The sequence below is a fragment of the Podarcis melisellensis genome (assembly GCF_964234715.1).
Source record: "Podarcis melisellensis genome assembly, chromosome: 6".
Classification (NCBI taxonomy): domain Eukaryota; kingdom Metazoa; phylum Chordata; class Lepidosauria; order Squamata; family Lacertidae; genus Podarcis; species Podarcis melisellensis.
The window spans coordinates 2,006,017-2,019,914 of record NC_138538.1 but is presented as its reverse complement, the minus strand read 5'-3'; the positions used below and the strand labels follow the sequence as shown (position 1 = coordinate 2,019,914).

The window sequence follows — 13,898 nt, the reverse complement described above, 5'->3', positions numbered from 1 at the left end:
AAGGCAGTCTGTTCAGATTGTGTTTTAATTTGTTGAAAGCCTCTCAGAGTGGCTGGGGGAACCCAGTCAGATTGGCAGTGCGCATATATACGGGGGGGGGGGGGTATTCCAAATTGGTGGCTACAGTGGATGCCCACAAATACCAGTCTTATGAAAGGAGAAAAACTTTCCTTCATCCGCTTTCTCCAAGCCGTGCATAACTGTGTCATGCTCCCTCTTTCTCTCCTTTTCTCCAGGAAGAAAAGCCCCCAAAGCTGCAACCTTTTGCACATAACCCTGAGCCCGCGATGCCAGCGCATCTTGCAGACTTCAGTGTGGCCGTCCCCCGCAGGCCTTTGAGCATGCTTTTGCGTGGCTTCCTCCCAACCCTTTCCTTTATTCCCACTCTCACCTTTCCCAGCTGCCGCCTTTGCTCTGGCCGTGCGAGGAGAGCACACGGCCGACGTCCTTTTCCGGTGCCCCTCCTGGCCCTTCCCGGCCTTCTCCGCCCCTGGCAGGCCACCCGCCGAGGAGCCCAGCTGACGGTGGCCTTTCAGGAATGAGAATTTATTGCTGGCAGTGGGACAGTCAGCTGGAGGCTTCAGGAGTCTCGAGTGGCCTGGCTTGGAAGAGTCGTCCTCCGCTTTCTCAATCTTCTTCGGCTGCTCAGAGAGGATTTGGGGAGCCCCCTGGCCTGATCCCTCCAGAGGCCAGACGCCTGTGCCTTCTGATGCAGAAGAGGAGACCTGCTTTGACGTATCCATCTCTTCCAAAATAGCTGCCATCAACCCCGAGCTGAAGCTGACCGGGTTCTTGAGGGCCGCCACGTACGACTCGCGGTACCTGCACCTCGGCTCATGGACCTTGGCATCTTGGCCCAGCCGCCGCCTCAGGCAAGGCGTGCAGGGCCCTTCCTCTGAATTTTGCCACTTCCCACAGCTCCAGCCCCCGGCCATCTCCCCATCATCCCCGTTCACCAAAAGGAGGTCCTTCTCCACCTTGGGTGACGCTGCATCTCTGTGCAGCTGCTCCCCAAGGGCTGACCCTGTTGCCTTGACAGGAGGAGAATTATCCTGCTTCCCTTCTTCGGAAAACCCCAGGAGATTCACGTATTCGCCTTCCAGGTTGTCGCCGATGATGTCGCACAGACTCGGCAAAGCAAAGAGAGCGGATTTCTTCCAGGTTCCTTCTACAACTTTGATGAGCCCAGGATACTTAACCGGAGAGAACTGCAAGCTCCCTGAGTCAGGACTGCAGTCCGGACGCAGGAGATTTGCTAGGTGGGTTGAGGACTCTTGCTCCACCAAACCTTCCATTTTGGGCACCCCAACAAATTCCGGGACGGCTACTTTATTCCACGGGAGGGGGACGATCCCATTCCCCGTGGCCACCAGGCAAGTGTGGAGTGTTGGCCGGTCCAGGTCTCGGTTGACCTCCTCCAGCCACTCTTTGGTGAACAGCAAGGAGCAGGACGCTTCGGGGACGGAGATCTTCTCCACGGTGGTGAGGTCCCTGGAGAGGCACTTGACCACCAGGCAGGCCGACTGCTCCCCACAGGGCTCCGCTTGCAGGTAGAAGTCCCCCGGGCGAAGAAGGAGGGGGTTGAGCGGTCCGAGGTGGACGACCACTTTCTCGCGGAGGCACAGGGGCCACCCTTCGTGGAGGAAGACGCAGCCGGAGTAAGGAGCCTGCAGATGGGCACAAAAAAGGGGGAGAGAAGGAGAATATATTATATTCTTTTCATATTTTCTTTTCTTGTGATTTTGGCATTTATGCCAGAAGACGATTATTAGAGGCCTCACAACACAATAGGCTCAATTCTATGCTACCAACGGTTCAGGACCTGCTGTCGGACAGGAATGATCAAATTACTTTAATAGTGGCTGAATTTTTGAGTGCTGTCCATGTAGAAAAAAGCTGGGCCATTATAAAGAGATTTAGGGGTTCTTAATTGATTGGTGATGTGGTAATATTGTATTGGATTATTTATGCGAATTGATTTTCTCTGGAGTTAAAGATCTGACTGGGACAAACCTTGTTAGGATGAGCTCATATTTTGCACAATTTGTATACGGTGTCTATTTGATAATGTGTGGCTTGCTATGCCTAATAAATGATATATTTATTTATTTATAATTATGGGATGCAACGTCTCCTTGCTTCCTCAGCCTGTCCAGTATACCTGAAGGAGCATCTCCACTCCCATCATTCTGCCCAGAACCTGATGTCCAGCTCCGAGGGCCTTCTGGTGGTTCCCTCGCTGTGAGAAGCCAAGTTACAGGGAACCAGGCAGAGGGCCTTCTCAGTGGTGGCACCTGCCTTGTGGAACGCCCTCCCACCAGATGTCAAAGAAAAGAACAGCTACCAGACTTTTAGAAGACATCTGAAGGCAGCCCTCTTTAGGGAAGCTTTTAATGTTTAATAGGCTTTTGTATTTTAATATTGTCTTGGAAGCCGCACAGAGTGGCTGGGGAAACCCAGCCAGATGGGAGGGGTATAAATAAGAAATTATTATTATTATTATTATTATTATTATTATTACTATTACTATTCCATGGGCCTGCATTAGACAAGATCATGATGGGAGGATGTGGTCCTCTCTGTGCTGTCTCTATCGCAACCAACCTCCAACTGCCATGCATGCTTTAATGGAGATTCCTGCATTTGAAGGGGGTTGGACTAAATTGACTTAGGGGGTCCCTTCCCATTCTAACCTGGTGCCCTACGGATGTTTTGGACTTTTGTGGAAAGGAAGAGGCTGAGAGGTGACATAATCACCACCTTCAAATTTCAGAAGGGCTGTCTGGGTCCCAGGGAAGATGGAGCAAGCTTGAATAAAAAATCAAGATAACAAACTTTTTATAAAATAATGGAAATGGTTTAGTGAATATTTACAGATAAGTTTCAAACAGATAAAAACGTTGGCAGGATTATTGTAATAACCTGCAGCTTCATAAGAGTTTATATTTAAAGTAGATAATTAAATTAAATGATAATTTAATTTAAGATAATTAAATTATACTTTAAGATAAATAAAGTAGCAAATTAAATGAATTGAATATGCAGAAGATATTAACAACCGCAGAAAGAGGGGGAAGGAAGTCAAACCCTGAAAGGTTAAAATGATTGTGAAATGAATGAAATGTATAAATTTGAAAAGTATAAATAAAAACCTTTTTTTTCAAAAGGAAGATGGACCAGGCTTTTTTTCCGGTGCTTCAGAACCAGTGGGTTCAAATGACAAGGAAGGAGATTCTGACTCGACATTAGGAAGAACTTTCTGAGAGTAAGAGCTCTTTGACAGAGGAACGGACGGTGGTGGATTGCCAAGGGTTGGACTAGATGACCCCGTGGGGTCCCTTCCACCTCTGTAATTCTAAGACTGTAGCCCCCATGGCAGAGACTGATGGCAGTTGCAGTCCAAGACCCCTGGAGGGCACCAGGTTGGGGAAGGATGCTCTAAAGGGCAGCTACCCAAAGCCCAGGCAATTCCTCTTGCACTTACGCAGGCCGCCTGCCGCACGTGTTCCAGAAGACGCTTGGAAGGGATAAGGAAGTCCAGCAGGCAGCACAGCCCATCGCTGTGGTATTTGGCCTCCAGGACGCGGAAGAGCTGGCTGAGTACAGTGGGGGCCGTGATGTCAAACGGGGGGTAGAGGCCCGAGAGCGTGTTCTGCACGGCAACATCCAGGGATTGGGGGTCCTTTAAGGGAAGGGGGACAGCAAGCAGTCAGAGCAGTTCATAATCAATTGCATATACACAGACACACATATGAATTCACCCTGTTTTGAGTCAGACCCTGGAGTCATCTGGCTCAGAATCAGATCTCATCCATTGTGGTTTCTCTCCGTTTTGATCCCCCCCCCCCCCGTCTCAAGTTCAGATCTCCCCATTTGCATGCTGGTTCCTGCATTGGTTGGACTGGATGATTTCTGGGGGGGGGTCCTTCCTACCCTCCAGTTCTATGGTTCTCTGAGTTTCTCACTCCTCTTTAGGCTTTCAGGACACAAACAGGCCAGAGAGCTTTATCTCTGCCCTTGCCAGCTTCGACCTACAGCAGACGCAATTTGCCTCATAGGTCACAGTCTGTATTTAGCTCTCCTTGACGCGAACTCTCTGGTCAGCAAAGACGAAGACTGGCTTAGGAGCCAGTGCCACCAGTGGCTGTCTCAGTAGGCTTCTCTTGTGGCCACCAGCGTCCCAGGACAATGAAGGACAATGGTGCTGGTCAACAAATATTTTGGCCTGGAGGCCTTGAGTCTTGCAACTCTCTGGACAGCTTTCAAAACTTTTTTAAAAACCCAGTTAATACACACATTTCCAACTATCATCACTGGTCAAACAGGTTAGCAGGGTTTTGCTGTGTTCCAAAAACCTGCAGCACCTATTTATTTCCTTATTTACTACCCTTACACCCAATTTTCCTCCAAGGAGCTCGGGGTGGCGTACATAATTCTCCTCATTGTTTTATCCTTGCAACAACAGCCCTGTGAGGTAGGTGAGGCTGAGAGGCAGTGGCCAGCCCCCAAGGTCACCCAGTGAGCTTCATGGCTGAGTGGCAGGATTTGAACCCTGGTCTCTCCCAGATCTTTGTCCAACCCTCTAACTAGCAACCACTGCTCTGCCACTGGCTCTCTACACTTGTTTAACCTTCTGCATTTCACGGGGTTGGACTAGATGACCCTGGGGTGTCCCTTCCAACTCTATGATTCTGTGATAGCAAGGGAGACGAAATGAGTAGACCTATATACAGCATCACCTCCCGGCAAATAGAAGGGGAAGAAATGGAGGCAGTGAGAGATTTTACTTTCTTGGGCTCCATGATCACTGCAGATGGTGACAGCAGCCACGAAATGAAAAGACGCCTGCCTCTTGGGAGAAAAGCAATGACAAACCTAGACAGCATCTTAAAAAGCAGAGACATCACCTTGCCAACAAAGGGCCCTATAGTTAAAGCTATGGTTTTCCCAGTAGTGAGGTATGGAAGTGAGAGCTGGACCATAAAGAAGGCTGATCGCCGAAGAATTGATGCTTTTGAATTCTGGTGCTGGAGGAGACTCTTGAGAGTCCCACAGACTGCAAGAAGATCAAACCTCTCTATTCTGAAGGAAATCAGCCCTGAGTGCTCACTGGAAGGACAGATCCTGAAGCTGAGGCTCCAAGACTTTGGCCACCTCATGAGAAGAGAAGACTCCATGGAAAAGACCCTGATGTTGGGAAAGATGGAGGGCACAGGGAGAAGGGGGCGACAGAGGACGAGATGGTGGGACAGTGTTCTCGAAGCTACCAGCATGAGTTTGACCAAACTGCGGGAGGCAGTGGAAGACAGGAGGGCCTAGTGAGCTCTGGTCCATTGGGTCATGAAGAGGCGGACACGACTAAACAACTAAACAACAACAACAATAGAGTGGTACCTCGGGTTACGTACTTAATTCGTTCCAGATGTCCTTTCTTAACCTGAAACTGTTCTTTACCTGAAGCACCACTTTAGCTAATGGGGTCTCCTGCTGTCACCGCGCTGCCGGAGCACGATTTCTGTTCTCATCCTGAAGCAAAGTTCTTAACCCGAGGTACTATTTCTGGGTTAGCGGAGTCTGTAACCTGAAGCATTCGTAACCTGAAGCGTCTGTAACCCGAGGTACCAGTGTATACAGCTTGGGTAACAAGGGCTCCAATCACAAGCCTCTGAAAAGCTCTCATCTGTCTCCAGCGTGAGATCAACCCTTCTGGATCTCAACCTCTGGCAAGCCTCTGTTTGTGTTGAGATGGAAACCTCTGACCAGGAAATCTCTCCCTGGCCTCTGTGTTTGCACAGAGGGCTCTTGGCGGTGCCTCGATCACCCGTCCAATGTAAGCAAGTCGAGCGCTGGCCCGCCCTGACGCCCCTGGCCTGGGGGACCTGAGTCCCAGAGAGCACCCTCCCTCCTCCCTCTTGCTCCCGGGGTGGCCTCTGGGGAGCTGCTCTCGCTCAGCCCGACATGAAAGATGTTTGCGGAGCTCTGTTCCTGCAGCCCACGCTCTGGAGGGACCACCCCATTTATCCTGCAAGCCAGACCTCTTTCCAGACTCGGCGTTCCTGGCAGATGGCCGAGGAGGAGGAGGAGGAGAAGCTGCTCCTGGGTGATGAGAGGAAGATCTTGCGAGAGGGCCTGTTGCTCTCCCCAAAAACATCTCTGCCTCCCACAAAAGCTGCAGCGCTGCCAGGCAGCCCTGGAAATTTTATCACCCTCCTCGTGATGCTCTCTTGCTGCGCTCCCTGCCAAAAGCCCTGGCTTCGGGAATCAGGCGGCCAAATGGAAATCCCAGCTGCGCCGAGGAGCTGGATTTAAATTGGAAGGAACTTGCACCTCCTCTCCGTCCCGTTCTGTTTATGGAAAAGTTCTGGGAAGCGTTTGCGCAGCTGAAGGAATGCTTCGTGCCGGTGGATAGTATTGCCGGGGCTGGATATTGTTAGCTGACCTGCTGGAATGCTTTGCGCTCATCTAAACACCAGAGGTTTCGGTGGAGATGGTCAGGTTCATGGACCCAGAAATCTGAAGAGCTGGAAGAGACCCGAAGTTTCATCCTGTCCAAACCCCTGCGGTTGTGTTACATTGCGATGTGTTATAATTATGGTCATTGTGTTTAAATTGTTAAACCTGTAAACGGAATGTGATTCAGAAGGTGATGGGGCCAGAGAGTGGAAGAAATCTCTCTCTGCTGTGAGAACTGTTTCAGATTTTAGACACTTGACGAGTAGTTTGGGGCCACAATTAAACCTAGAGACATTATTTTGTCTCGTTAAATCCACAGCTGAAAAATCAGAGAGTCCCACTGAATTCAATGGCTAAATCTCGCTGATTTTAGCAAATCAGCTTTGCGCTTGAAGCAAAATGTGAATCATGCATTTCACGTAATGAAAATTCTGCTCTCTCCTCACAAGGTATTCTAGAAGGTCTTTGAGAAGAGGACTTTGCTTCCTCACTTTTGACCTTGGGGTGGGGGTAGGGGGGCTTCCCTGAAAGCTCTTCCCTTTCCCATGAAAACCCCAGAACCTTCTGGTGCAGTGGGACATGGGGGGCAGAGAAGAACACTGCTCCGGATCCCACCCCACCCCATTGATGTAGTACAGTATTTTAATAATTTTTTTGGAAGCCGCTCAGAGTGGCTGGGGAAGCCCAGCCAGGTGGGCAGGGTATAAATAAAAAAATTATTATTATTATTACTTCAAACACACGGTTTGAGGCATTTTATGGCTTGGTGAGGATTACTGTTGTGATTTCACAGAGATTTGAGCCTTTGCCTCCTCTTTGGCTTCCCACTGCCTCAGAAAGACTTGTGGGCCCCGCAAGCCTCCTGTAACCTTCCTGCTTCTCCCCCAAATTTCTTCTGCAAACTTCTTTCAAAGCCATCTAAGTTGGTGGTCATCACAGTTCATCTCTCTTTGCGCTCTGCCTCTGAAGCCACTTATCCAAACCAATCTCTCTCCTTCTCTTCTGCAAGGGGGGGGGGGAGAATCCTCTACATCTGAGGGAGGGAGCCAGGCCGCCTGAGGGGTCCCAGCTGCAAAGATCGAGCCAAGCGTTCAGACCGTCACTCATAGGCAGCCTTGTGCCAATGGGGCCGAAAGGGGAAAGGGCTGGCTGGGTGGGTGGGTGCGCCGAGGGGGAGCAGATCTATTAATTCCTCTGTTTTCTGGACCTGATCCCTTCTGTCTGCAACGAGGCAGAGCCAGGCGGTTTTCCTAACCGCATCGGCTTCCCAGCCCCACACACTCCCTTTCCAAACAGCTGCTAATGATCTCTGCATCCCTCAGCCGCTCTCTCGGTGCCAAACTTTTGTTCCGATCGGCAAGCTGTGCGTGAGAAAGGGGATCCTCTTCCCAGGCAGGGAGAGGAGGAGGAGGAGGAGGGAACCTGCTTCATCTTGCAAACTGAGAAGCAGAAGCCCTGGCTGGCAGACCTAAGAACATAAGGAGAGCGGGCTGCTGGATCAGGCCCATGGCCCATCTAGTCCACAATCCTGTTTTCACAGGGGCCAACCAGGTGCCCCTTACAGGAAGCCCACAAGCAAGACCGGAGCACAAGACCAGCTTTCCCTCCAGCAGATTCCAGCAACTCCAACGGCTACAGCTTTGTCCTTAGTGACTGAGCTGAGCAACTGTTAAAGAAGAAACAGCCGACAATGCTATATCCTCCAGCATTTCTCCAATGAAAATAGGGAGCTTCCAACATATAGAAGAACATCGGACATTTAAAAACTTCCCCATACAGGTCAGCGTTCAGATGTCTTCTAAAGCTTGTATTTATCTCCTTGGCTCAGGGGTTGCATAACTCCCTACCCTCCAGCATATCTTTGATGAAAATAGGGACGTCCTAAGGAAAAGAGATGGGACGCGGGTGGTGCTGTGGGTTAAACCACAGAGCCTAGGACTTGCCAATCGGAAGGTCGGCGGTTCGAATCCCCGTGACGGGGTGAGCTCCCGTTGCTCAGGCCCTGCTCCTGCCAACCTAGCAGTTTGAAAGCACATCCAAGTGCAAATAGATAAATAGGTACCACTCTGGTGGGAAGGTAAACGGCATTTCCGTGCGCTGTTCTGGTTCGCCAGGAGCGGCTTAGTCATGCTGGCCACATGACCCGGAAGCTGTACGCCGGCTCCCTCGGCCAATAAAGCGAGATGAGCACCGCAACCCCAGAGTCGGCAACGTCTGGACATAATGGTCAGGAGTCCCTTTACCTTTATCTTTAAGTAAAAGAGGGACATTCCAGCATCAAATGAGAAACTGGGACAGCTTCTATAACTCCAGGGCTGACCCTGGAAAACAGGGACACTTGGAGGGTCTGCAAGGATGTAGTACCACAGAGTTGGGTTGCAGCACTCATAAAATCAATATCCACACTTATATTTTGCCCCGTGCTTTCTAGGCAAAGGTCCTGTGCTTTAAAGCTCTGTGTCTGAGTGCTCTTCACGCCTCCTCCTCCCCCCCCCCCGGCAAAAACCTGCTCTTTAAAGCTGAAGCACAACTCAAGATGATTCCATTTCTCCACGGATTGCCGTTTGCTCCGATTCCACAGCAAAGAGTGGGTTTCACAGTGAAAGCTCCGGGGCAAAAAACGAGAGCTAGGATAGAGAACTTTGAAGCACAGCCTGCCTGGAAAGCACAGAGGAAAGGTAGGTGTGGATAAGCCCATAGACTCATAGAACGGTAGTTAGAAGGAACCTCATCTAGTCAAACCCCTTTCAAAGCAGAAATCCCAGACACATGGCCACCACCAAAACTCTGTTTAAAAACCTCCAGCAAAGGAATGCTACATCGGCACCTCCACTGGTACAAACCGAGGCCGGACGATATGTGTGGAGGGCAGGAGAATCATAGAATTGTAGAGCTGGAAGGGGACACCAAGGGCCATCTAGACCAACCCCCTGCAATGCAAAGATCACAGGCACAGAATCCCTGACCTAGTGGCCCTGCCACCTCTCTTTAAGAGCCTTCAATGGAGGAAACTCCACCCTCTTCCAAGGTGGTCCTTTTCACTGTCAAACTGTTCCCAACAAGAGAATGTTCTTCCAAATGTTGAGTCAGAATCTCCTTCCTTGTCATTTGAATCCATTAGCTGGAGCCTCCCCCCCTCTTGGAGCAGCAGAAAGCAAGCTTGCTCCATCGTCCATCTGACCTTCAGATATTTGAAGACGGGTGTCACATTACCTCTCATGTCTCGTCCAGGCTAAACATACCCGACGCCCTCCGTCCGCAAGATCCCGGTCCAAATCAACATTTTTGAACCAATACATAAATATCTGCAACAGGCAAAGGTGTCTCTTGACCTGGCCAAGTGAGGTCAGGCAATCCTCCGCCAAAAGCACCCAAAAGTTTGCACATCGTGAGAAGCCCCTGCACCTCCAACCCTTTGCCCAGGGTGACATTCCTAGTAACTAGAGGTTCTCCAAGGAATCACACACTTTCTCCTGCACTGATTGAATTCCTGACACTTCACCCCTGACAGGTACAAAGGAACACAGGTGGCTGTCTTATCCTGAGGCAGGCCATTGCTCCACCCAGTTCAGTATTGTCTACCCTGACTGGCAGCAGCTGTCCGGGGTTTCAGGCAGCGAAATCTCCCAACCCTTTCCAGAGATGCTGGTGAGGAGCGAGCCTGGGGCTCCTGCTACTGAGCCCCTCCCCAAGCCCAAAGATCTCCAACGGCTTCAGGAATGATGCTTTGACTCAGCCCAGCAACCACGAGGAGTCTTGTTGGATCCAAAGGCCTGCTGACTGTGGCCCCATCTCAGATGCCACTTTGCTGAAGCAGAGCAGAGGTGGCCTTGCTGGCCTCACCTCTTATCCCAAACCACCAGGGGCATTCCTGGCATGAACACAACCACTTAAAAACTCCCTCACCATCAGCTTCCCATCTCCGTCGATTCCCACGGAAGGTCCAGAGGCTGTGCAAAGTCTACACCCAACAGCTGCTGGGAAACCAATGAAATGCCCCGTCTGACTAAGAAGGTCCTCCAACCGCTCCGGACCGGCTGTCTTTTGAAGGAGCAGGTGGTTGCAGGGACCTTATTTAGAGCTGCCTCGTTCCATAGGACTGGCACCTGCAGCTCTGGAAAGCTCTCAGAACAAGAAGAGAATCATAGAATCGGAAAACTGTAGAGTTGGAGGGGACCCCGAGGGTCATCTAGTCAAAGGTCATCAAGAGAAAACGGACCTCTTGATCATTCCAAATGCCGAGTCATAGAATCACAAGAGGGGTCCCAAGGGTCAGCTAGCCCAACCCCCTGGAATGTAGGAATCACAGCTAAAAAGTCCCTGACAGGTGGCCCTCCGACCCCAGTTTAAACACCTCCTATGAAGGAGAGAAAAGGGACGCAGGTGGCGCTGTGGGTTACAGCGGCGTAGCGTGGGTTGTCAGCACCCGGGGCAAGGCAAGTAATTTGCGCCCCCTAACCCGTGGATTTGCACCCCCTAACCCTAACCTAACCCTAACCCCCAGATGTTACGCCTGGTGCGGCCGGGCCCCCCTGCACCCCCCACGCTACGCCACTGGTGGGTTAAACCACAGAGCCTAGGACTTGCCGATCAGAAGGGTGGTGGTTTGAATCCCTGCGGCGGGGTGAGCTTCCATTGCTCGGTCCCTGCTCCTGCCAACCTAGCAGTTCAAAAGCACATCCAAGTGCAAGTAGATCAATAGATACCACTCTGGTGGGAAGGTAAACGGCGTTTTCGTGCCCTGCTCTGGTTCGCCAGAAGCGGCTTAGTCATGCTGGCCACATGACCCGGAAGCTGTACGCCGGCTCCCTCAGCCAGTAAAGCGAGATGAGCGCCGCGACCCCAGAGTCGGTCACGACTGGACCTAATGGTCAGGGGTCCCTTTACCTTTTCTGAAGGAGAGACTTTCCCATGAAGCCCATTCCACGGCCGAACAGCCACAAGGACAATCTGTATCCTACACTGATCCCAATTCCTCCTCCCTCCCACTTATTTAAAGAAGCAAACCCAGAGCCTGGAAGAGAAGCCCCCTCCTCCCTGCCTGCTGCCCCATCTTAGCTGCCCCACAAGGTCGACAGAGAGCCGAAAGAGGGTGGTCTCGCGTTGTGGCCGAGCCAGGGAGAAACTAAACAGCCACAAACGAAGCCCTTCGGATTACCATGTTTCCCTCGGAAGCGACGCTGGAGGGGGCAGAGAAGCGAGGGGGGCACCAAGTCCCAGCGCCGCCGCCGCCGCCCCCTCCAAAAGAAACCTCCTGGATCACTTGTTGGCAAACTCCTTGCTGCTGCGTCTGGGTCTCCCGTCAAGCTCCTTCCCAGCCATCTGGGCTGCTGGCTTGTCTTCTGCGGTGGGGGCACCACGACGGACCCCAGGTGTGCCCCCCCCAAAGGAGACAGCGGGGAGGCCTCAGGCCAGCTTGCAAACCCTCCAGCCTCAACCCCGCCAGAGTCCAGCGCCACTGGTTGCTCCTCTCCAAACTTCTCCCATCCTTCGCGTCTTGCAAAAGAAAAAGGAGCCCGCTCTCTCTAGCTGCGAGGGGGAGGGATTGAGGAGTGGAAAGGAGGAGAAAAGACGTGGGGGGGGGAGGCTGTCTGAGCTTTAAAAAGCTGCCTCTCTCTCTCTCTCTCTCTCTCTCTCTCTCTCTCTCTCTCTCTCTCTCTCTCTCTCTTTCCCTGGCTGGCGTTGCTGGAGAGGCTCTCGCAGAGCAATGCCAGAGCCAGCGAACAGCGGTCCTCTTTGTGCCCAGCGGCAGAGGCCCTGCCCCGTGGCCAGACAGGCCTGGAACCAGCTGCAGGGTGCCCAGGAAGGCTTGGGGGTTGCAGGATCCAGCCATGATGTCACACGGGCCCTTTGCACCTGGGATCAAAGGCGCCAGGTCAACGGGCCAGCGAAACCATCGCCCTCCTTCCAGGCTTGTTTCTGTCCAGCCGTCCTTTTGGGCGCACACACTCACCAAATCCTCGCAGCGCTTTCTTTTCTCTCCTTGTGCTCTGAAAGGGGCCTGCCAGCCGCAGAGGCCTGTCAATGGGGCAGCTAAGCTTAAGGGGGCCCCTTTCCCCCCCCCTTTCCTTTCTAAGGAGGTGACGGCATCCCCTTCCCAGCTCTTGGATGCAGAAGAACTCAGGGGAGCAAAATAAGCAGGGTGGGAAATGGGGAATCAAGGAGGATGCAGATCTCCACCGGTCCGTACGCAACACCCCAATTATTTTATTTTTCTGCTTCCAAATGCACATTTCCCAAGACGGAGGCCTCTTTCGTGCCGCACTCAGAGGTGTTTCTGCGCCTCTAAGACTGGGCTTGTGTAGAATCCATAGAGGAGAGGCTGTCGGTGGCTCCTAGCCAGGACTCCGCAGTCAGAGGGAACAAGTCCCAATTGCTGGAAACTTCTGGAGTCGGGGAGAGGCTCTTGCTCTCGGATCCTGTTTGCAGGTTTCCGACACGCATCTGGCTGGCCTCTGTGAGAACAGGATGCTGGATCAGACGGGCCATTGGCCTCATCCAGCAAGTCCTTCTTATGTTCATTCCTAACTTCAGCAGACCCTCCAAGTGCCTCTATTTCCCAGGGACGTCCCTGATTTAGAGAAGCATCCCGGTTTCTGATCTGATCCCGGAATGTCCAGCTTTTCCTTAGAATATCCCAGTTTTCACTGGAGAAGCGTTGTAGGGTGTGGAGTTATCTGACCATCCAGCTGTCTGAAGGCAATCTTGTATAGGGAAGGGGTTTTTGTTTAATGTTTTATTATGTTTTTATATATGTTGGAAGCTGCCCAGAGTGGCTGGGGGCAACTCAGTCAGATGTGTGGGGTAGAAATAGTAAAATTATAATTATGGAATGGGACGTCCCTATTTCATCAGAGAAATGTTGGATGGTATGCTTCGGTTTTCATTTAGTTATTCTGAGGTTAATCCCGTGTGTGTGTGTGTGTGTGTATCTATCATCTATCTTACACATATACACACATCCATATAGATCCCCCCCCCCTACTTTTGGAAGCCATGGGTTCCCCTAGCTGGCTAATTCATTCTCTCTCTCTCTCTCTCTCTCTCTCTCTCACACACACACACACACACAGTGTTGTTTTGGCCACAAAGGGATGCATTTGTCATTAGTAGCAGAGATGGACGGATCGATCTATATTTGGTTCATTTCAGTTTCCCAGTCTTCATTCATAGATATGTTCCATCTTTTTCTGCATCTGTCAGCATTTTTTTCAATAAAAAGCTGCATGAAAATTTGCATTAGGTTCACACACATGTTTTGTTTTTACAAAGCACACGTTTTGTGCACATTAAATCATTTGAACACATGCTAGCCATAAGTGTGTTTGTGCGTGCATGCATGTGTGTTCATGTATATTTCAGTACTTATTACTTCAGAAGGTGCAGGTTAAGTTGGTTACCTAGAAAGTGTGGCCAGAATAAGACCCTCAAGCATAATTGTTTGT

The 13,898-nt window shown here is 51.2% G+C and overlaps 1 protein-coding gene across 2 annotated transcripts in view; it reads right to left on the bottom strand.

Annotated features, from left to right (window-relative positions):
- The window catches only part of KIAA1755, a 30,151-nt gene extending 18,143 nt beyond the window's left edge, over nt 1-12,008 (bottom strand). The window contains exons 1-3 of one of the 2 annotated variants that reach the window (XM_081916655.1): nt 11,612-12,008; nt 3,485-3,682; nt 392-1,667 (exon numbers count right to left, since the gene is read on the bottom strand). In XM_081916655.1, the coding sequence (XP_081772781.1) occupies nt 392-1,667; nt 3,485-3,682; nt 11,612-11,614 (1,477 nt within the window). In that variant the 5' untranslated portion in view covers nt 11,615-12,008. The remainder of the gene's footprint in view (nt 1-391; nt 1,668-3,484; nt 3,683-11,611) is intronic. The other variant, XM_081916656.1, reaches the window with a different exon arrangement.
- Nucleotides 12,009-13,898: the final 1,890 nt, after the last annotated feature.